General features: G+C 41.5%; 3 protein-coding genes and 1 long non-coding RNA gene across 5 annotated transcripts in view; 2 read left to right on the top strand and 2 right to left on the bottom strand.

Moving 5' to 3' along the window:
• Window positions 1–3,077, bottom strand: part of LOC309717060 (uncharacterized protein) — a gene marked incomplete at its 5' end in the record, with an annotated part of 99,972 nt that extends 96,895 nt beyond the window's left edge. The window contains one exon of the mRNA XM_082551309.1: window positions 2,793–3,077. Within this exon, the coding sequence (XP_082407435.1) occupies window positions 2,793–2,915 (123 nt within the window). The remainder of the gene's footprint in view (window positions 1–2,792) is intronic.
• Window positions 3,078–11,757: 8,680 nt separating this feature from the next.
• Window positions 11,758–17,931, top strand: LOC309717292 (uncharacterized protein). 2 transcript variants are annotated; one of them, XM_082551734.1, is made up of 9 exons: window positions 11,758–12,096; window positions 12,285–12,347; window positions 14,187–14,612; window positions 14,819–14,879; window positions 15,459–15,594; window positions 15,815–15,910; window positions 16,138–16,430; window positions 16,722–16,945; window positions 17,228–17,931. In XM_082551734.1, the coding sequence occupies exons 1-9, from the start codon at window positions 11,995–11,997 to the stop codon at window positions 17,456–17,458; spliced, it is 1,632 nt and encodes a 543-aa protein (XP_082407860.1). In that variant the 5' UTR covers window positions 11,758–11,994; the 3' UTR covers window positions 17,459–17,931. The 2 variants fall into 2 exon arrangements, with proteins under 2 accessions (XP_082407860.1, XP_082407861.1); XM_082551735.1 differs by lacking the exon at window positions 16,722–16,945 and having other exon boundaries at window positions 11,761–12,096; window positions 17,228–17,337.
• LOC309717989 (uncharacterized protein) lies at window positions 17,554–19,102 on the top strand (the record flags this gene model as incomplete). Its single annotated transcript, XM_082552929.1, has 4 exons — window positions 17,554–17,570; window positions 17,776–18,162; window positions 18,480–18,615; window positions 18,898–19,102. The coding sequence occupies 4 exons, from the start codon at window positions 17,554–17,556 to the stop codon at window positions 19,081–19,083; spliced, it is 726 nt and encodes a 241-aa protein (XP_082409055.1). The 3' UTR covers window positions 19,084–19,102.
• A 210-nt stretch (window positions 19,103–19,312) lies between these two features.
• LOC309717058 lies at window positions 19,313–21,091 on the bottom strand. Its single transcript, XR_014279619.1, has 2 exons — window positions 19,638–21,091; window positions 19,313–19,381 (listed from the first exon to the last, which is right to left on the bottom strand). It is a non-coding gene; the product is annotated as an uncharacterized lncRNA (long non-coding RNA).
• Window position 21,092: the final 1 nt, after the last annotated feature.

The raw sequence follows: 21,092 nt of genomic DNA, 5'->3' as shown, positions 1-21,092 counted from the left end.
TTAGCGCAGTTAGCTCGTTAACGTGTTGGCCGTCCAGCCCCACGCACGGGGCGATCCGCGGTAGCTCGTTAACAGAGATTTGCCGTGTTGTGGGGTTAAGGTCATTTCAACGAGATTAACGCTGACAGCACTAGTGGGAACACAACGAATATGACTGCACATTTACACCGACATCATCCTAGTGCAAAGACAAGTGGATGTCACGGTCCGCTGTGACAGACCGTGCGGTGGTGTGTATGGTGGACCCAGGTGCGAACACAGGTGAGCAGGCGGGAGTGAACTTTAAACAAAAGCGAGCCTTTATTGTGGCTGATGACAAGGTATACAAATACAGCAGGGATAGCGTGGCTAAACGGAAACCTAAACTGGGAATAACTAAGGTAAAGCTATGACTAAGAATACAATAGACCGGGCATGGAAACATAGAGGGTGGAAACACAGACGACGCGACACAGACTGCATGAAACACAGAGACTAAAAACACATGAGGGATGATCAGGGGAAGTGGATGCACACGGGGAACACAGGTGACACTGATAATCATAACAAGACACGGCAGGAGCAGTGGCGTGTCTAGAAAATTTTTGTTGGGGGGGCCAGGTAGGGGCACAGATTTGGAGAAGGGTGGCAGATTTAATTGGCAGATAATGTTTAAAAAAAAAAATTCTACCAACCCTTAACCATAATTCAATAATCCTATAAACCTAATAACCAAATGCACTTTTAACTCTTATTAGAATGAGATTTTAACCACTACGGTGCAAAGTTTTTAGATACTGCGTTGATAAAGTACAAGAGATACAATCAGTGCTTTGTCAGTGTTTACTCAGCATTCAAGGACATCAATATTTGCATAGTATTTTTACTGACATATAGTGCACATATGTTTTGGGCAAAAACATTTTTGAAAATTAAAATACGAACATTTGTAACAAACAATTGACAAATTAGCCAATGCAAAACTTTATCTGCCTGTTAAAAAAAAGAAGATAATCTTCTCACAAACTGGTGTTTGATTTTGAAACAGGAAAAAAGTGGGGAAACAAATGAAAAGACTAACATTTGAATAAAACCTGAAAGCAAGTAAATACTTTCTATGCTGCCTTATGGTAAACTTTGGTAATATTGATAAAGAACAACACTGGCTGATGATAAAATACAGTCAGCTGGCATGGTGACACTGCCAGTATTAACCTGCAGGGCTGGACTGGGACAAAAAAATTGGGCATTTTTACTACAGACCGGCCCACCAGGTATTAAAGCCATAAAGCCTTTGAATGAAAACAAACGCTGTTGTGACAGTGATGTACAGTCTTGTTGGTATATGTATGATTTCTATACATTTTACGTCAGATAAAAACTTTGGTTGTAAGATTTAGATAATTATTTAATAAAAACTAGGTATTTTAAATGAGAATAAGAAAGAAAAGTATTTCTTTGTGCCCCCCTTTCCCTGTTAATGCCCTACCTGGCCCCCTGGCAAAACTTTGCTAGACCCGCCCCTGCACAGTTACCAGCTGTCAGCTACATAAAAAAGGATCCTGGTGTTATTTATCTCTCAGAAACAGTTGATAACTTCCCTTCAACTCATTCATGTCACCTAAAAGGTAAACCTGTTTCTCCATCACCTGTTCAGCTCTGATGGTTCAGTAAGGACATCTCCTGGTTTCATCTTCATGTTTCCCTCTCACCACATATCTAAACAGACATCATGACCAGCAGCTTTACAGCTGTGGCTCCAGCAAACATCAGCTGATACTAGAAATTAATATTAAATACATTCTAACAACAGCTGATCAAGCTTAAACGTGCTGCTGTTGTTTAGCGCGACATCTGCTGGTTTCCTCTTTCTGGCGCAAAGTGGGCGATAAACAAACAAGAGAGAAAAGCCGATCAGCTGATCATTGATCAGTTTCATGATTGAAGTAGCAACAGGAGAGGGAGGGGGAGAGAATGAGAGAAGAAGAGGCAGCTGTGCAGCGTAAGGACAGAATAAATCCAGCTTTGTGTCTTTTTTCCATTCTAGCTAAAGTCCGGGACAAACTGCGTCTCTTCTCAGCTCAATATGAAACGCGTAATATTTTCTCTGAATGAGGGACCATTCCATTTTTTAAGGAGCCGTTGGCAACTCTACTAACTAACCTTATGAATAAAATAAAGTTCACTATCAGTAACATCATAGCACCCACCCAGCTGTATAAAAACTCTGTCAAACTGGCTAGAACGCAGTATGAGTTATTGCAACTGACAGTAAAAAGTCAGCAACATGAAAATAAACTCCACCTAAACTTGGTTCATATCTGACCCAGATAGACTGCAGGTCATAACTTCTTACCTGAAGTTCAGTTCACCTGACACTCGGACTGGCGGCTGCTTCGGGTCTCTCGTCCTGCCTCCCCTTCCCTCATCCACCTGTTGCCTCTGTGGAAGCCCCGTCATAGCCACCACCAAACAACGGAGTTATTTCTACACATCGACCTGCATCTGGCCAATCCACCACCTCTCATTGTTCATGCCATTACAAAAAAAATAAAAAATAAGTCACTGGGGATATGCCCGGTATGCCCGATGGCCAGTCCAGCTATGTTAACCTGCAACCAAATTTGCAGCTCCATACAGCAATGTTACGACTTAGATTATATCTTATAACTCATAACTCTTATGTTAGCTGCCCTCAGTAGCATACTGTCTGAAATATTCCACAGCTGCAATAATTCTTTAAGTGTTATTTTTTCCTTGGTATTCTAATTTCACCGAAGTTTACTAAACTCAACAAACTTGATATTACTTACCGGGACATTTATTCTGTCCTCATTTTCTTTCACCGAAAAATTGTTTCCTGCAGTGCCATCTTTCGCGCTTGGCTCTCCTACCTTTGCTAACGTGATGCGCATAGCGCAGAAGCGATGCTGCATTCACTTACACTCGGATATCTGAGCGTCACCGTGAAAACATAATCGGACATTTGATATTTGATTGAATTTTATTGTTTTGCCTTTGGGGTGGCACCTGGGGTGGCCAGTCTGGTTTGGGGGGTGGCCTGTGCCCCCCCAGGCCACCCCGCTGGACACGCCATTGGGCAGGAGTGAACGTAACACTGATGGGAGATGGGCAAAGTAAAACAGGAAGTACACAGAGGTTCAAACAGGAGGGGAGAGAGCACGGGAAGAACGCAGACATAACGGGCTGGGGAAAACATAGAATAAAACACAAAGAGGGACGAGGGCTCATAAATACACAGAGGGGCACACAGGGGGTGAGAGTCACGAAGGGAAAACACATAAGGAACAACGTAACAGATCAACCCAGGAAGCATGGCCTAAATAAAGAACAAAATACAAAAATACATGAAAACTAAGAATACTGGGCCCACATGGCCCAGGACCATGACATCACCCCCCCCCCCCCCTAAAGGGCTGGCTCCCGACAGCCCAAACCCGAGAAACAAAACTAAAACAGAAAACAACCCACCCAGGGCGGGAGGCGGGGGACCAGGACGGAGGGACCAGAACGGGAAACAAAACAAACAACAGAAAACACAGGAGCACATGACCGTAGTCCAAATAAGGTTCCGGGGGCCGACCCAGAGCCCACAGGCACAAGAGTTCACAGGTCACACGGTTGGGGGGCCGACCAGGCGGGTGGCACAGGTGGCAGAGCAGGTCCGGAGGCCGGCCGCGCGGAAGGCAATGGCGGCGGCGACGAAGGAGACGGCGGAGCAGTTCAGGAGGCCGGCCGCGCGGAAGGCAGCGGCGGCTCTCCAGTGTCAGGCGTGCTGGCCATGGCCCGGTGGGCACAGGACCAGACGAAGCACAGGCTGAGGCTGGGCCAGACGAGGACGAAGACTCTGAGGCTGGGCCAGACGAGGACGAAGACTCTGAGGCTGGGCCAGACGAGGACGAAGACTCTGAGGCTGGGCCAGACGAGGCACAGGCCGGAGCTGCAGCAGACGAGGCACAGGCCGGAGCTGCAGCAGACGAGGCACAGGCCGGAGCTGCAGCAGACGAGGCACAGGCCGGAGCTGCAGCAGACGAGGCACAGGCCGGAGCTGCAGCAGACGAGGCACAGGCCGGAGCTGCAGCAGACGAAGCACAGGCCGGAGCTGGACCGGGAGGAGCAGAAGCCAAAGCTGGACCAGGCGTAGCAGAAGCAGAGGCTGGACCAGGCGTAGCAGAAGGTGGCTGGATGGGCTCCTCGGGCCCTCCAGCTGATGTGGCATGGTGCTGGACGTGCTCCTCGGGCCCTCCAGCTGACGAGGCGTGAGGCTGAACGGGCCCCTCGGACCCTCCAGCGGAGACGGGAGGCTGAACGGGCCCCTCGGACCCTCCAGCGGAGACGGGAGGCTGAACGGGCCCCTCGGACCCCCCAGCTGACGAGGTAGATGGCGGCGTGGGAGCCGCGGAGTCCTGGATGAGCTCATCCGAGCTCCCAGCAGGAGCTGATGCAGAGCCAGAGAGATTTGGGACCCCTGGCTGAATGTTAAGCTGACCAGCGGACCGTACTGCTATCGGGGACTGGGCTACTGGAGCTACTGGGGCCTGCGCTACTGGCGGCACTGGAGCTACTGGGGCCTGCGCTACTGGCGGCACTGGAGCTACTGGGGCCTGCGCTACTGGCGGCACTGGAGCTACTGGGGCCTGCGCTACAGGCGGCACTGGAGCTACTGGGGCCTGAACTGAAAGTGGCACTGGGGACACAGGAAACTGAACTGAGGGTGGCTGCGAGGGAGCTAACTGAGCTGTGAAGGGCTGCGAGGGAGCTAACTGAGCTGTGAAGGGCTGCGAGGGAGCTAACTGAGCTGTGAAGGGCTGCGAGGGAGCTAACTGAGCTGTGAAGGGCTGCGAGGGAGCTAACTGAGTTGTGAGGGGCTGCGAGGGAGCTGACTGAGCTGGCCTGGGAGGAGAAACACGAGCAGGAAAAGGAGCAGGCTCAGAAAAAACAGTCCGAGAAATGGCAGGCTCAGGGTCGACAAAAATAGCTCTATCAAAAACGAACCCGCCGTCCACTTCATGTTGTGTAGTTTTAGCATTGTCCGGTTTATGGCGGCGGGCGTGCCGCCTCCTTCGAGCAGAGGAAGCTGGCGCGATGGGCGCTGATGGCGCCAACACAGAGGGTGACGTAGTGGTGAGTTCCCCGTCGTCCGCCCCCATCCTTGCCAGAAATGAGACAGGCGAAAAACAGCCTAAGCGGATCGGAGACGGCGAGCGGCTGGTAGGCTGTGCAGCAGGTGAGAGGTCCTCCTCTGGGATGAGCCAGGGTTTCCACCGGAGCTCGTCCTCCCGATAAGCCCGTAACACCTGCTGCCGCTCTTCCTCGCCAAAGTCTATGGCTTCCGTTGTCTCCGTGCGCCACGCCGTGCGGCCAGACCGCGGTGAAGACGCGGAAGCCGGCGGGGTGCGGGCGGAAGGTGTGTCTGTGGCGAGCCTCACCGTTCCAACTCTGACCGCTACTGGCTCATGAGACAGCGGGGAAACGGCGCAACGGCACGGCTCTGGTGAAGGTGCACGCACCGGGCCGCTGCTCCTGCGGACGGAGTTGGAGGGTGGAGACGAGAAAGTCGCTGACGAGGGGGTGCAGCGTCTCCCATAACCAGGGGAACACAGATACGCACACCCCTACTTGGCGGGCGAACTCCTCTCGTTCCTCCTCACTGGAACAGTGCAGCCACTTGTCGCATAGAGACTCCACTGTCCGGACGATCCCCCTCCTCTGTGTCGCTGGGTCCGACATGGTCGCGTCGTACTGTCACGGTCCGCTGTGACAGACCGTGCGGTGGTGTGTATGGTGGACCCAGGTGCGAACACAGGTGAGCAGGCGGGAGTGAACTTTAAACAAAAGCGAGCCTTTATTGTGGCTGATGACAAGGTATACAAATACAGCAGGGATAGCGTGGCTAAACGGAAACCTAAACTGGGAATAACTAAGGTAAAGCTATGACTAAGAATACAATAGACCGGGCATGGAAACATAGAGGGTGGAAACACAGACGACGCGACACAGACTGCATGAAACACAGAGACTAAAAACACATGAGGGATGATCAGGGGAAGTGGATGCACACGGGGAACACAGGTGACACTGATAATCATAACAAGACACGGCAGGAGTGAACGTAACACTGATGGGAGATGGGCAAAGTAAAACAGGAAGTACACAGAGGTTCAAACAGGAGGGGAGAGAGCACGGGGAGAACGCAGACATAACGGGCTGGGGAAAACATAGAATAAAACACAAAGAGGGACGAGGGCTCATAAATACACAGAGGGGCACACAGGGGGTGAGAGTCACGAAGGGAAAACACATAAGGAACAACGTAACAGATCAACCCAGGAAGCATGGCCTAAATAAAGAACAAAATACAAAAATACATGAAAACTAAGAATACTGGGCCCACATGGCCCAGGACCATGACAGTGGAAGCAGACAAAAACAACAAGCACGCATGCTACAAACTTTACCCGAGTCATTTAGACAGCCGTTAGCACATGATTCTCCTTATGGGGACCTGATATGTTTAATATGCTGCTGAGAGTATGCCCCAGAAGAAGCGTATAGTATAGCTTTTATTTTGGAAAGAGCCATTTCTCTGTAATAAACTCTCTTTTCCAAAGATGAGTGATTTCGTGATCTGATTTTTTTTTTATTACTTTGTTATTTCAGCAACATTAAATTTAAAAACTGTACTTTTGATTTAAAATATATATTTATAATTTTAATAAATGACAAATAAAAAGGCATGAACAGTTTTTGTTGCATCGAAAAAATATTGAACCGTGACACCAAAGTATCGAACCGAACTGAACCGTGAATTTTGTGTATCGTTGCACCCCTAGTAGTTATATGAGCAGAGGATCACAACTAATCAACCCAGGAGACCTTTCACTGAGAATGGCACATCAACTGTCTAAGATGAGCTTTCTGTTTGGGGATCTGTGATAAAAGTGCACAATGAAATATGATAAAGTGAAGCACAGAAATAAAACAGCCAATAAGACAAGAAGAGCCTAAATTAATGGCAAAATACAGAAAAGCTTAATTAATACTGAAAATATTCTGGACAAGAACTATGAACAGGACAAAAACCTGAAGAGCAAAGATCATTGCAATACCATCTTAACAAACATGGTGTGGCTGCTTTTATTTCCTTTAGATAAGAGGTGACTGTAGCTGTCCACTTGGAATTACCACTCGTGACGCAGAGAGCTATGACTGATGCAACTTTATTCTCTCCTCTTTAAACCACCGACAATATGGCACCGTGAAAACTATAAAGATGCACAAACAAATACCATTAAACATTTAAGTACAAAGTGCAGAAATGTTCACATTTTACTATATAGAAAATTATTTTGATGAACTCAAATCGTGACATTGACATAAATCAATCGCTTTTAAACAATTTATGTTACAGCATTTAATAAAATGAATTAACGATAACCTTTCTGTCTCTTAAATACATAAACAATCATTTGCAATTATTAAACCAACCTCTTTCTGCTTCCAAGGGTGCTAATCATGCTGAACCAGCTAGCAACCTCCTCCATGCGCATCTCTTAGCCAGTCTTTCCACACCACAAACAAATGAGATGCATATACACAAAAAACGAATTCAACCACATTGTGTAAACTTTCCAAAGTTATAGCATGTGACAGGTAAATAAAATACATGGTTTTGCATGAGTATTTTCAAAAAATAAATGCCTTACTCACTCTGAAGCAACATGTTTGTGTCATTTCACTGAGAACAGAACAGGGAGTCTGACACAATAAAAGAGGAAGTGCTAAGGTACTCTTCAAAATAAAAGCGCAAAGTAAAGTGGCTTTGCCGGCATTTTACAGTGACTTGTATGGTTTACATTCTGCTTTTAATAGTCACTGCATCCACTTTATCACAAACAAAATCTATCTTTTGTCTCATATGCCACAGAGTGAAGATGAATTACATTATTTTCAGTATTTTTGAATTAGCAAATTAGTACTTAAATATTTTTCTGTGAGATCACTATTGAGGCTACTTTCAATTTTGGTGAAAAAATGTTTCGATTTTGTTCTTTATTTTTGCCCCCCAAAATATTGTGGTAATACATTTATCTCTCATGTTCTGCTCATTTGTTTGTTTGTTTCTGCTCAGCAGAAGTAGCTGTAGTGGTGATGTGTAAGAGACACACATTGGTGTGATACTGCCATGACTGGATTAACTATACTTGAACAAAGTCTACAGCTAAGAAAGTCAAAGATGTTCTATTTCTGCTTTTGTCTGAACTTTTTATTACCAAGATAGGCCTGAAGCAATTAAAATATTGTATTTTATAGAATTATTTCACTGGACATGCACAATGCCAAAAGAAAGACATTTTATCTTTGAGCTCATTTAAGAAAAAGGAAGAAAAAAAGGTGATCCAGCTTATCTGGTTTCAGTTCCTCCTCAGTGTTTATGCCGAGAGAATCTCTTTGCATATGAACTCTGTGTTATTCACACATGCCTCCCATCTATCTTCCTACACAAACCATTTCACATATGTGCCTCATGTTGATGCACTCCTTGGCTAGTTTGCGAATTAAAGTGAGAAACTAGTGTTCAGGCTTAACTTCTATTGTTCTTGCAAGATTGTTCACTGTTCTTAGCCTTAGTCATATAATCCTGCATTAGCCACAACCTCCATTTAGCCATACCCTGACTGCCCTTTGCTGGAACTTATTTCCATTCTGACCTTTGGTTGCAAATTATATTGTGAGTATGTTTTAATATTGTTGATTGTATTATTATTTTTTGAATCACCTCCACTCTAATATAAGCAGTAGCATCACATTGTAACTGAAATGTTAATCAATGAAGATCTCATTAAACTGTAAATTTAAAAAAAGATTTATTTCTTTTTTGCCTTACAGCACCATCTTGTGACAAATATTAATATTCTCACTAAGTACTGAAGGAGTCAGGGAGCGTCCAAAGTTTTCCCATTTTTGACACACAAAAGGTGAAATTTAGCACACAGTTCTAAAAAAAAGAGGCCTTTATGCGTCCTCACAGTTTCAAAAGTGGAGGAGGAGATAGCAGCACAGAGGTTGTTACACAAGCAGAGAAGGGCAGGGTTATAGAAGGGCATCAGCCTCACAGTGGGACCGGTATCTGTTCATTGGTGCAAAAAAGAAGAGTGTCATCATGTATTGTTGTTCACTGTACCTACACTTATCCCATATTGAGCTCCAGAAAAAGCTCTACAAAATTTCCTTCCGTGGGCTATTGATGTGCACATTTGTGACAAAAGCATGGTCAAAAGTTCCCAGTGTCCTTTAGTGGGATGTGTGCTCAAAGACCATCATTATGCAGTTTAACTACTGTGGTATTTGATTACCCACAGCAACTCATAAAAACAAACAAACAAACAAACAAACAAAAAAATACAATAAAACAATATTACTGAACACAAATAATGAACAAAATAGATATCAAACATATTTATAACCGGGTCATCTTAATTTTTACAGAATATTACCAATGACAGAAATATTGGATAAACCTGGAAACTGAGGACATGTTTATTAAATGAGAAAGAAAAAAATCAAAGAGATATGTGATAAACTTGCACAAGGATGCTTTTCGTGATACATATCAGACGACACAAACATTGCAGGTAGTTATAAGAGCAAGGGATCACCACACATGAGCCAAGGAGACCTTTCACTGAGGATGGCAACTTTACAGTCCAAGATGAAGCTTCACTTTGAGTAACTGTAATTAATTTGACAGTAAAATGCGATTAATTGAAGTAGAAAAACAGAAACACCAGTGAGAAGAAGAGAGCTTAAATATATCACCTCACGTTGACTGTCACGGTCTGCGGAGTGTGTGGAGGACCCAGGTGCGGACAAAGGCAAGAAGACAAAACTAAACTTGAACACAAGGCGAGCCTTTATTTTGGAGCTGATACTCACAAGCATGAAATAAGGCAGAATGAGGGAAAACCAAAACATATACTTAGAAGACTAAACTGTGAGAGAACTGAAAAAAACTGCAACTACGACTCTATAGCAAAACAATAACCATAACTCAGAAGTACGACTTTAGCTCTGAGAATAACTAGGATCACGGCTAGGATAACTGTGACGTGATGTGGGGTAGTTAGCACAGACGACATGACAATGAACAAAGGAAGGCACGCAGACTAAATACATGACCAGGGGACGGGAAACAATTGGGGATACAGCTGATACAAATTAGCATGGCAACGCCACCAGGGAAAGTGAAACTACAACAATGAACACAGAACACAAGACCTCTTTCAAAATAAAACAGGAAACATGGAGACTTAGACATGACACCATGAGCCTAAGAGACCTGAAACACATGACAGACGAGACAAGCAACCAAACACAGAAAACAAGGACACAGATGATAAGTAATGGCTAACCTTAACCTCCACTAAAACCTAAATAAAAATAACACACTAACTTATAATCACCAGCCTAACAAGATAACCTTCAAAATACAAAATAAATCCCTGTGACAATGGGAAAGGAAAAAAAGAATTATTTGCCTTCGAGATAAAGATACAACCACCCACCACCAACAACAAAAAACCCAACAAAAAAAACAGACTGCTTAACTCTATATAATACAAGAAATCATACAATATACAGAACTCATATACCTTTAGTGTAAATGCACACGAAGAACGAAACCCACTGTAGAGTACTCATCTCCTCTTCTTCTCACTGCCACATCAGCAAATACAGCAATGAATATTCGTAAAGCTGCTTTTAGTTCATTTTGGAGAAACTTGACTTGTATGGTTTCTACTCTGCTTTTACTGCTCATTGCTTCAATTTTATCAAACACACAATCTCACCTTTTTCACATATACTGTAGAGTAGGGATGGGTACCGGTGTCCGGTGCCATGATGGCACCCGTTCTGACATAAACGGTAGTAACCAGACCGAAAAGCAGCGCACATTTCGGTGCTTTATTTCGGTGCTTTTTTTTCCTGAGCTGTGATACACTTTAGATTCTAGCCAATCATTTTACGTTTCCGAGGATAGTAGGCGGGGCCAGGTACGTACGTTCTGTTAGAGCAGAGCTACAGATTAAAAATGCCCAAGGCGAAGCGGTCAAAAGTCTGGCTGTACTTCATAGCAAAATATGCAAACTCAGCAGCCTGCAACAAGTGCTTTAAGCTGATACTGTGATACTGTCAAAGGAGGTAACTATGGGGCGCCGTTTGTAAACTGAAACATGCCGAAATTAACAGCAACATTTTTCCACATTTAGCTCTAAATCTTACAAAAACATGTTTTTTCGAGTCATTTTTTACAACATTTAGTAAAATATTTGTAACTTTTCATATTTAAAACAGGATTTTAAATGTTAAATCTAAATGCTAAATGTTAAATCTAAATGTTAAATGTTAAATCTAAATGCTAAATGTTAAATGTAAATATTATATTTAAATGTAAATGTTAAATGTTAAATGTAAATATTATATTTAAATGTAAATGTTAAATGTTAAATGTAAATATTATATATAAATCTAAATGTTAAATGTTAAATCTAAATGTTATATATAAATCTAAATGTTAAATGTTAAATCTAAATATTATATATAAATCTAAATGTTATATATAAATCTAAATGTTAAATGTTAAATCTAAATATTATATATAAATCTAAATGTTAAATGTTAAATCTAAATGTTATATATAAATCTAAATGTTAAATGTTAAATCTAAATGTTATATATAAATCTAAATGTTAAATGTTAAATCTAAATGTTATATATAAATCTAAATGTTAAATGTTAAATCTAAATGTTACGGGAAACTAAATATTTAGCTAATATGCAAATTTATTGTACGGGTCAACGGAAATACCAAAATAAAAGCTTCAAGAAAACCTCCCGCGCTAAAGTGTGCCGGTCGCGGTCAGGTTCTGTGTTTGCGCTCCTCTTACGGTCACTTTTGACTGCCATGAGCTGCTTCGACTATTCCCTACCAGCATGTCCAGCGATTTAGCTGAAAACATTGGAAGAGCCGTTTTGTCGGCCATCCAACGATTCAGCGGTAATGCACCCTCGACCTCACAAACGCCGCAGCACTTGGTAAGTTTATTGTATAGCATTTTGGACGGGTTGATAGCAGTGTTAGCAAAACTAGCAAAGCTAAATTACTTAGCTAGTCCTCAATTATTTCATTTGGTAGGCAGCAGACAGAGATCGAACATCATACAACTCTATTTATTTATTTGGTAGGTAGGTAACAGTCGTTCTTGATGTAAATGTTTCCTTAGGAATCCAGCAATGCACCTGGACCAAGTAGACCTGCCGTCTCCACTGGGATACCATACTGCTCGGTAGGCCTTCTTACACATATCATTTAATTCATTTATCATGAAATTTCCCCTTGTGGGACTAATAAAGGTATGTTATCTTATCTTAGCTGACTGGTTTTGATATACAGTCAGGTTCATAAGTAGTTGGATACAGACACATTTTCTAATGTTGCTTCTGTACATTACCAGAATGAATTAAAAATGAAACTACTCCAATGCAGTTGAAGTGCAGACTTTAAGTTTTAATTCAGTGGGTTGGACTAAATGAATGCATAAAAATGTGAGAGGGAAAAATTAATTTGTAAACACAATCCTATCATTTCAGAGGCTCTAAAGTAATTAGACAAATTAAATAACTGAAAATAAAATGATAATTTCTATTACTTTATTCAAAACCCTTTGTTGGCAATGACAGCCTGAAGTCTTAAAGTCATGGACACCACCAGATGCTGGCATTCCTCCTTACTAAGGCTCTGCCAGGCCTTTACTGCATTGGCTTTCAGTTGCTGTTTGTTTGTGGGCCTTTCTGTCCTAAATTTAGTCTTCAACAACTGAAATGTATGCTCAATTGGGTTAAAATCCAGTGACTGACTTGGCCATTCAAGAATATTCTATTTCTTTACTTTATTAAAGTCATGGGGTGCTTGGACTGTATGTTTTGGGTCATCTTCCATCTTTATTATTAAATGCTGCCCAATCAATGTGACTACTTTTAGCTGGACTTAAGCAGACAAGTATGTCTCTGAACACATTCAGCTGCTTCAGTCCTGTGTCACATATTCAGTAAACACTACCAGTGCCACTGGCAGCCATGCACGCCCAAACCATCACACTGCCTCTGCCATGTTTTACAGATGATGTGGTATGCTTTGGATCATGAGTCGTTCCACCCTTCTCCATACTTTTTTCTTGCCATCATTCTGGTAGAGGTTGATCTTGGTTTTATCTGTCCAAAGAATGTTTTTCCAAAATTTAGCTGGCTTTTACTAGATGTTTTTTTTTTTTTTTTTTGTTAAGTCCATTCTAGCCTTTCTATTCTTGAGGCTTATGAGTGGCTTGCACCTTGCAGTGAACCCTCTGTATTAGGGCTGTTCGATATGACGATATGAAAACATCTATCATTTCATATTATACGCTATCATTTGTTCTGTGGTGTCGCAAAATAAATTTTACGTCAATATTTTTCATCGTTTTGATGGTCACTGTAGTGGCTGTATTAATTTCTTAATTTTCTTTTTTCTGTTATGTTCTCTTTGACCGCATGTTGTCTGTTCACAGTAAAATTTTCAAAATGCAAACACTACGTCTCAAATCAATTCCAGGCCTTTTATCTGCTTAATTGGTAATGACATCATCATTTTAATATGGATACCCTAAATTAAAGCTTAGTCTGCACATCATGTCCATGATATAATTTTGATTGGAATATGTTTCAGTAAACGGGCAACAAAATAAAACTTGTTAGGGTCCAAATACACACTGACCTAATTGCAGGCCTTTGCTACTCTAATTGAGTGCTCAAAGCACTTTATACAACAGATCTCATTTACCCATTCACATGCACAGATTAATACAAGCACTTTTTCTGTCCAACATTCGCACACAGTCATAGTCGGATAAACTCATTGGGAGCTCTAGATTAGAGCACCTGGGAACTGAATCACCAACTTGACCAACAATCACCAAATGCTAATCTACAAGATACAAAAGGTTCAGTTTTCTGTGTAATGGGTAGACAATAGTAAGATGGTCTGAGTCTACAGTTTGTTTGTTTGTTTTTAATGAACAGATAACAGAAACCTTACGGATGTATTGTAATGCATAGGTGTCTATCTGTATCTGTGTTTGAATTCATTTCAGGTTCCTCTTCCATCAGTTCCTCAAGCTCATGCTACGCGCTCACATTTTGTGAGAAAAAACAAGACCTGCAAACACTATACAAAAGATGTTGTGTGCTTGCCCTTGTCTTCAGCATCAACGTTTCTCATACCGAGAGGAGATTCACGAGCAAAACTAGCACAAGATGGCCTTATTGGGAAGATCTCCTTTACATCTGACTGGTCTGAAGCACAACTTAGAGAAGAAATAGCAGCAATCTTCAGAAGAACATTTGCACTGTCAACTGGCCAGACATTCCCTTTTGAGTATTTGAGTACAATTAGAGGATGTAAACGACTAATGAAACCAAATGTTTCTAGCAGTTTTCTTTGGGGTGGCCAAGAAGTTGGCTCGATTTGTTCCACCACCTGCCTCTATATAATGGCAGGGATACAAAAACCTGCACAGGTAAACATTTTATATTGCAGTGCAGAAATATTTATTGTCTAAAAAGTGAGTCTGTTCCCTTAACATAATTTTATTAATTGTATTAATTAATATTGCAGTTTCAGCAGGTGTAAACAGTTTTTAGTGCAGCCATGTGCCTCTGTGTTACCAGTGATTTGGTGCAACTGTATTTGATTTTATGTAGAACATGCTTTCTTTTCCCTCAGGAGGAACCAGAAGAGCTGTCTGATAGTGACTTTGAAAGTCCAGTCTGCCGGAGAAGACGAGGTATGTGATGTGAATGAAAACCTAGTGAGGTTCTAAGCTCGATGACCAGTTAGATTTTGTTACTGCAGTGCGTAATAATTCCTGGGGGGTTTGTTTGATGAGAGCATCGTTAATTTGTCCGATTGGGGCGATCGTGGCTCAAGAGTTGGGAGTTTGCCTTGTAATCGGAAGGTTGCCGGTTCGAGCCCCGGCTCGGACAGTCTCGGTCGTTGCGTCCTTGGGCAAGACACTTCACCTACCGCCTACTGGTGTTGGCCAGAAGGGCCGATGGCGCGATATGGCAGCCTCGCCTCTGTCAGTCTGCCCCAGGGCAGCTGTGGCTACAACTGTAGCTTGCCTTCACCAGTGTGTGAATGGGTGGATGACTGGGTGTGTAAAGCGCTTTGGGGTCCTTAGGGGGGACTAGTAAAAGTGCTATACAAATACAGGCCATTTACCATTTTAATGTTTACGAATTATCACAGGTGATTACAGCCAAGGAGGAATATGTGCCCAACTTTCACTTAAACTAATATAAGGATATATAAAGGCTGTTAACATTATGAAGCAAGTCATGCTGACCTTCTTTCCTTTGTTCAGTGCATCATGCGTTGTCTACAACACCAGGTGAAAGTGAGGCCAAGCATCAGGAAACAGAGAGCTGCATTCAAGAGAGTGAAAATGAGGGACAGGCAGAGGGACAGCAGATGTTTCCATATAATGTGGCAGAATTTGTGTAAGCTGTTGTCTAGGGGTTAAAGAAATCCTTCATTTTAGATGTTGTTTAGGATATTGTTTTGATGCAAGTTTCCAATTTGCATGTTTGGGTTTTTTTTGCTGAATGACTGCAACTTTAGGATTTACATTTAATTTTATTTATTTTTTTAATGATGTAGTGTGAGAAATTCTTCAAGGCTGACATGTTTTATGATTTCTAATATCTCTTATCTACTTAGCCCTATTTTTCTGGAGGAAGATGAAGCTCTTGAAGAGGCAATTCAGCGTAGCCTCCTAGAAGAGTCTGATAGACAGAGTGAAGTTCATATTTCAAGGTAAGATTTGAAAGTAACCTTTGATAATTGAATATTTTATTTGCATCTTTACTTGCATCATTTTTTTGCAGTTACACAATTACAAAGGTAATTGCTCATTTCTGACTAATTTAATATGGACTATCACAACATAATTATATGTTGTAACTCTGTGCACTTGAGTCAAATGTACAGCAAATTTCCATTTTTCCCCAAGATCTGTTTGTCATTGTCCCTTTTTTATATAGGTCTTTTAAGAAGCTCAGCAAAGAAGAAATTGAAGGTCTTCTTAGAGCTCATAGTGAGAAAGTCATTACACCAGGAACAAGACAACTCCATATCAGTCGAGCCAATGTGTGGTCGACTGCTTTGCGTCAGTTCAAGAGACCCAAGTTTGCAGAAAGCTGTGAGATGCTTTATGTCACATTTGCAAGCGATGAACATGATACAGAGGAAGATGCTGCTGACCTTGGGGGGCCAAGGCGGGAGTTTTTCCGTTTACTGGTGAAGGCCATCTTTCAGGACAGTGGTGCTTTTGAAGGTAATAGGATTTCACAGTCAAACTAACTAACTTACTTACTTACTCAAGGCCTAAAGGCTTGTTGACGACACTCGTTTTTATAATGTTACAAACGCAACAACCACCTGATCTGAACATTGTTTGACAGAACATTAACAAGTTAATAAATGACTACAGATAATAAATCTGTTATGTTCTGTGTGTCTGAAACAGTAAAAAAAAAAAAAAAAAGTAATACATTTTTGTCTGTCAATCTCAAGATATCAGTTTGGGGTCTGTACAGAATATACTTTTTTGTGTGTTATTTTTCAGCTACACCAAATGGATGCACACTGAAATTTAACATCCTACACTTGCAAAATGGAGTATATCGAACCATTGGCAGGATGTTGTCCACGATAATAGTGCAAGGTGGAGAAGCACCTGCCTTTCTCTCTCCACATGTAGTAGACTACATTGTGTCAGGAGACATTCTTCAAGTACACCTAACACCGGATGATATAGGTGACCCTGAGTTAAGAGAGAATCTGAAAAAGGTGAATTGCAATATTATAACAAGAATATTGTAATATTTCCTATATTCACAAGTCTTCTGGTCTTCTTTTATAATATATAATAAATACACTTTTGGTTATTAGAGGCAATTCCATGTATTATATTTTCAATTTGTTTCCTTTTTGTTAAAAAAAAAAATATTGGTGAAATACAGCCAAATAAACCAAAACAAAAACGTTTCGAGTCCAATTAAAATGAACCATCTGCAGTATTTGTGTACACTGGTAAAAAACAAACATTTAGTGTTTTTCTTAAATATTTAGGTTGTAAATGCAACAACTCAACATGATTTGGAGGAAGCAGTCAGCTGCTGCGACTCATGGCGATATCAAGTTGAAGGTCTTCCACTCACAGTCACCATGGCCAATAAAGATCTGTTTGTGAAAAATGCAGCTCTATACCTTGCAGTTCTGCAACGGCAAAGCTGTTTCGATCAACTAACTGATGGCTTGTCCTACTATGGAGTGAGAGTTATATATTTTCTGTATCAATAGACTACTTGCACTAGGGCATGTGACGTATTTCCGTTTCCAAATAGTACCGCTTGTGCGTTTCCGGTACGTTTGCTTATCTATCGGTAGCTATGCTAATGTCGCTTCAGAATGAGTATAAAAAGGAAAGTATTTAAAACAGAACATTTTCAAAAACAGGAGAAGAAATACTCCGAGCATTGCTGTGTCCCACTTTGTTCAGCTTCAGCCAAATTTAACGGCATACTAAGTTTTCATGCCTTTCCGACCCATTCCGACTTGAGAAGACAATGGCTGGTAAATATACGCCGGGATCATTTCACGATTACCTCTCACACCAGGGTCTGCTGCAGACACTTTGCCAGTGATCAACTCATAGAGCCAACAACCCTCGATGGTCGAAGGAGGCTTATTAAAGGTGCTGTACCAACACTTTTTGAGTGGAATGGCTATAAAGTTGAACCACCGCGGCGTAGTGTTTGGGAGAGAACGGAGCAACGCCCTGAACTAGTTCCTCCTGACGATCAAGAAGAGCACAGTCTTACAAGAGATCATGACTACTGTTCAGTCCCTGAGCCGTCTGTATTGGACATATCAGCATCAGCTGCAGAAGACCTGTCCAAAGACGTGGAGACTCTGAGGAAGGAAATACAGGAGTTACGTGTCCAGCGAGAATTTGGGTTACAGCGTTTTGCTGGCTCCGACACTGACATCCGATTCTATACCAGGTACATCTAAGTTCTATTCAAGCTAACTGTTTAAAATATACCAAGGTCACCATCAGTTAAATTTCGAAAGTTTTTCCAGTCTTAATGAAAACAAAATAGAAATTTACTTTTTCTCTGCTGATTGTATGTTTTATGTAGATGCTTTAGTATTTAAACGATATCCTAATGCTACAGGTAAAATACAACACCAAATACTCTTAATCAGACTATTTTATACAGCAATGCCATTAGCATATTTGTCACAGATCACATTATTTTTATGTCAGTGTGTAATGTTAATTAATGATTGACACGATGTATGTCTCTCTCGTGAATAGATTTCCAAGCTATGATCATTTGATGGCATTCTGGGTTTTGATTGAGCCTTGCATCTATAAAATGATCCGGGTTTCAAGAGCCAAGTCAGCTGCCAATCGGAACGAAGAAGTGTTGACACCTGCACGCACATCAACAGTAGGTTATGGGTTTGTTGGTAGTTAGAACTAGAGGTGTAATGTTATTGTATTTATGTACAATAACATTACATTATGTACAGTAGCATACATACACAGGTGTATGTATGCTAGACTCAGTATCCTTTACATACATACACCTGTGCACTACAGCACCTCATTGTTTACCCCATGGTACAGTATGGTATGCCTAACCATTACAAAACATTTAGCCAAGAAAAGAATAATTTTACTAGTTCATAGCTTAAGGAGTAACATTTTCCCTTTTGTTTTCACCTTCCAGAGGCAGCTGCTACAGCCAATTGATGAGTTTTTTCTTTTCCTGGTTTTCCTGTCAGTTGGTTTGAAGGAGAGGGACCTGGCACACCGATTTAACATACACCAGTCCACAGTGAGCCGCATTATTGCAACATGGACAAATTTCCAGAGTTACAGACAAGCTTTTCAGATGCAGAAGCTCTTCTTCTGAGCACACAAACACACAATCTGATGGCAAGATGTCATACCCCTCCAGAGGCAAGTGCGGTGTTGGTGGTGCATCGCGGTGTAGTGTGATGTACCGGGTTGTCAAAACCGGCTGCTGATATGACAGAACACTGCCCTCCTGCACCAGCCCAAAGGCACTTTCCACAAGGGGCTTGTCAGGTCTCATGTTCATTGTGGTCACAAGTGGCCTGTCCTCAATATTAAATTTTGCATATGCCTCCGTTATTCTGAACAAGCAGGGATCTGGTAACGGACCCACCATGCCTCTGTAGAAGCCACTCCTAAAGAAAACATCAATGACAATAATGTAAGGGAGAAGGTTGTTATACTGAACAACAACTAAACTAAAAACTAAAAGGTGTAAAACAGTGGTGCATAAGTTAGAGACTGGGATGTATATGTACATGACTGAGTTAGCCGTCTTCAGAAAGTGTAATGTTGTATGTAAATTAATACCTATTCTGACACATGTATGTATGAAAAAAATAGCAACATACATTTGTAACACGTGAAACCAAATTTTACAAATCTAATTACCGTACTCCAGTCTGGGCCATCCTATTTGGTACCGGCTTAGTGAAGATCATGGAGTTGATGGGTCCTGGCTTCACACCCTAACAGAAGACACATTTACTATGGATGGTGTTGCTGTTCATATGTAAACATGGACTAATTCAAAAACTTTAACCTCATTTAAATTACCACTGTCCGTGGCTTGTGCCATTGCTGTTCAGATTCCGTGCAGCTATGCACAGGGGGGACAACCGGCACTCTGAGTTGTGAGTAGTGTGCTGTTTGGAAGAGCAGTGCCACTGTGTGATTGCACATAACAGCGCCTGCCACACAGGAGCACTGGCTATGTGTCAGTATCACCGGCGATGAATCCAGAAGCTTAATCTAAGAAGAAAGAACGAAAATTAAAAATGTAACATCTTCATGGAAGAGCCGAACAGGAACATAGTTCAGTGTTATGGTTACGCACCCTCCTGAATGCTTAGTGTTTCCTTCTCTCCCTATTAAAACAACTTAACCATGCTTGATAACTGTAATAACTTAGATTGTGTATATTTGCAGTATTAACTTGTTGTCAAATGTTTCTGATCACCCAAACACACGTTGATTTAACTATCTGACTAGTCAAATTAGGAGTGATAAAGCAGGGAGACAAGGAAAACATTCAAGTTGATGGGCCTTTAGGAATGAACTTAACTAATGCTTAAATGAACTGAACCCCACTGAACGGGGATTAACAACTTTACACAGCTTCCTGCCTACACTTAGTCTGTGTGGTGCCTCACTCTTCCTCATTGACCTGTAGCACAGGGCTCTCACACCGACCTCCCCTGACAACCTGTCTTTATTGGACACTGAATAAAGATACAAGTACCATTAGCATTATTTCTGTATTACTCATTTCAGCATGTCTTAAACATATATATTTTACACTTAGCAAGAGTAGCATTAGGTAGTTAACTACCTCCATAGTTAGCCAACTACCTAACGCCATTATAACAGTGTCTAACTACAAAAGTGACAGTTAAGAAAACCTCAACTATAGTTTAGGACGACATAAAACACCGTTTAAGAAAACATGTAATGTAGAGAACTGACATCAAATGAAGGACATAGCGGAGTAACGTAGTGTTTGCATTTGACGTTAGCTAGCATTTCTTTGTCGGTTAATTTACGTTTTCTTACCTTCGTAGTCCCAATAAAAATGCATTTTATACTTTTTATTATCTGAGTGGATTTAATTCATACTAAAAGATTTAAATAAATCTAAAAAAGACTAAACTAAAAACGTTTAATTAGAACAGAAGAGGAAATACTTTAAACAGTAGTAAAATGATAATAAATGAATAAATAAATAAATTGAGATCCACCATATTCTAAAAAACAAATTTTAATTTTGCAGATGTCACATTAATTTATGAGATTGATGAAACTGAGCTGAACCAACTGAAAGAAAACCAAACAACTTTAAATGCTGTC

The sequence above is a fragment of the Aulonocara stuartgranti genome, assembly GCF_965226115.1.
Source record: "Aulonocara stuartgranti genome assembly, chromosome: 11".
NCBI classification, from domain to species: Eukaryota; Metazoa; Chordata; class Actinopteri; order Cichliformes; family Cichlidae; genus Aulonocara; species Aulonocara stuartgranti.
The sequence above is the reverse complement of the archived record's forward strand: the minus strand, read 5'-3'. Positions and strand labels throughout refer to the sequence as shown.

Excerpts from the sequence above, each read along its gene's own strand:
- LOC309717292 (XM_082551734.1), top strand. The coding sequence starts at position 11,995 with ATGTCCAGCGATTTAGCTGAAAACATTGGAAGAGCCGTTTTGTCGGCC. Across the intron at positions 12,348-14,186 it reads CTGGGATACCATACTGCTCG|GTTCCTCTTCCATCAGTTCC; the intron begins GTAGGCCTTCTT and ends AATTCATTTCAG. Across the intron at positions 16,431-16,721 it reads GGACAGTGGTGCTTTTGAAG|CTACACCAAATGGATGCACA; the intron begins GTAATAGGATTT and ends GTTATTTTTCAG.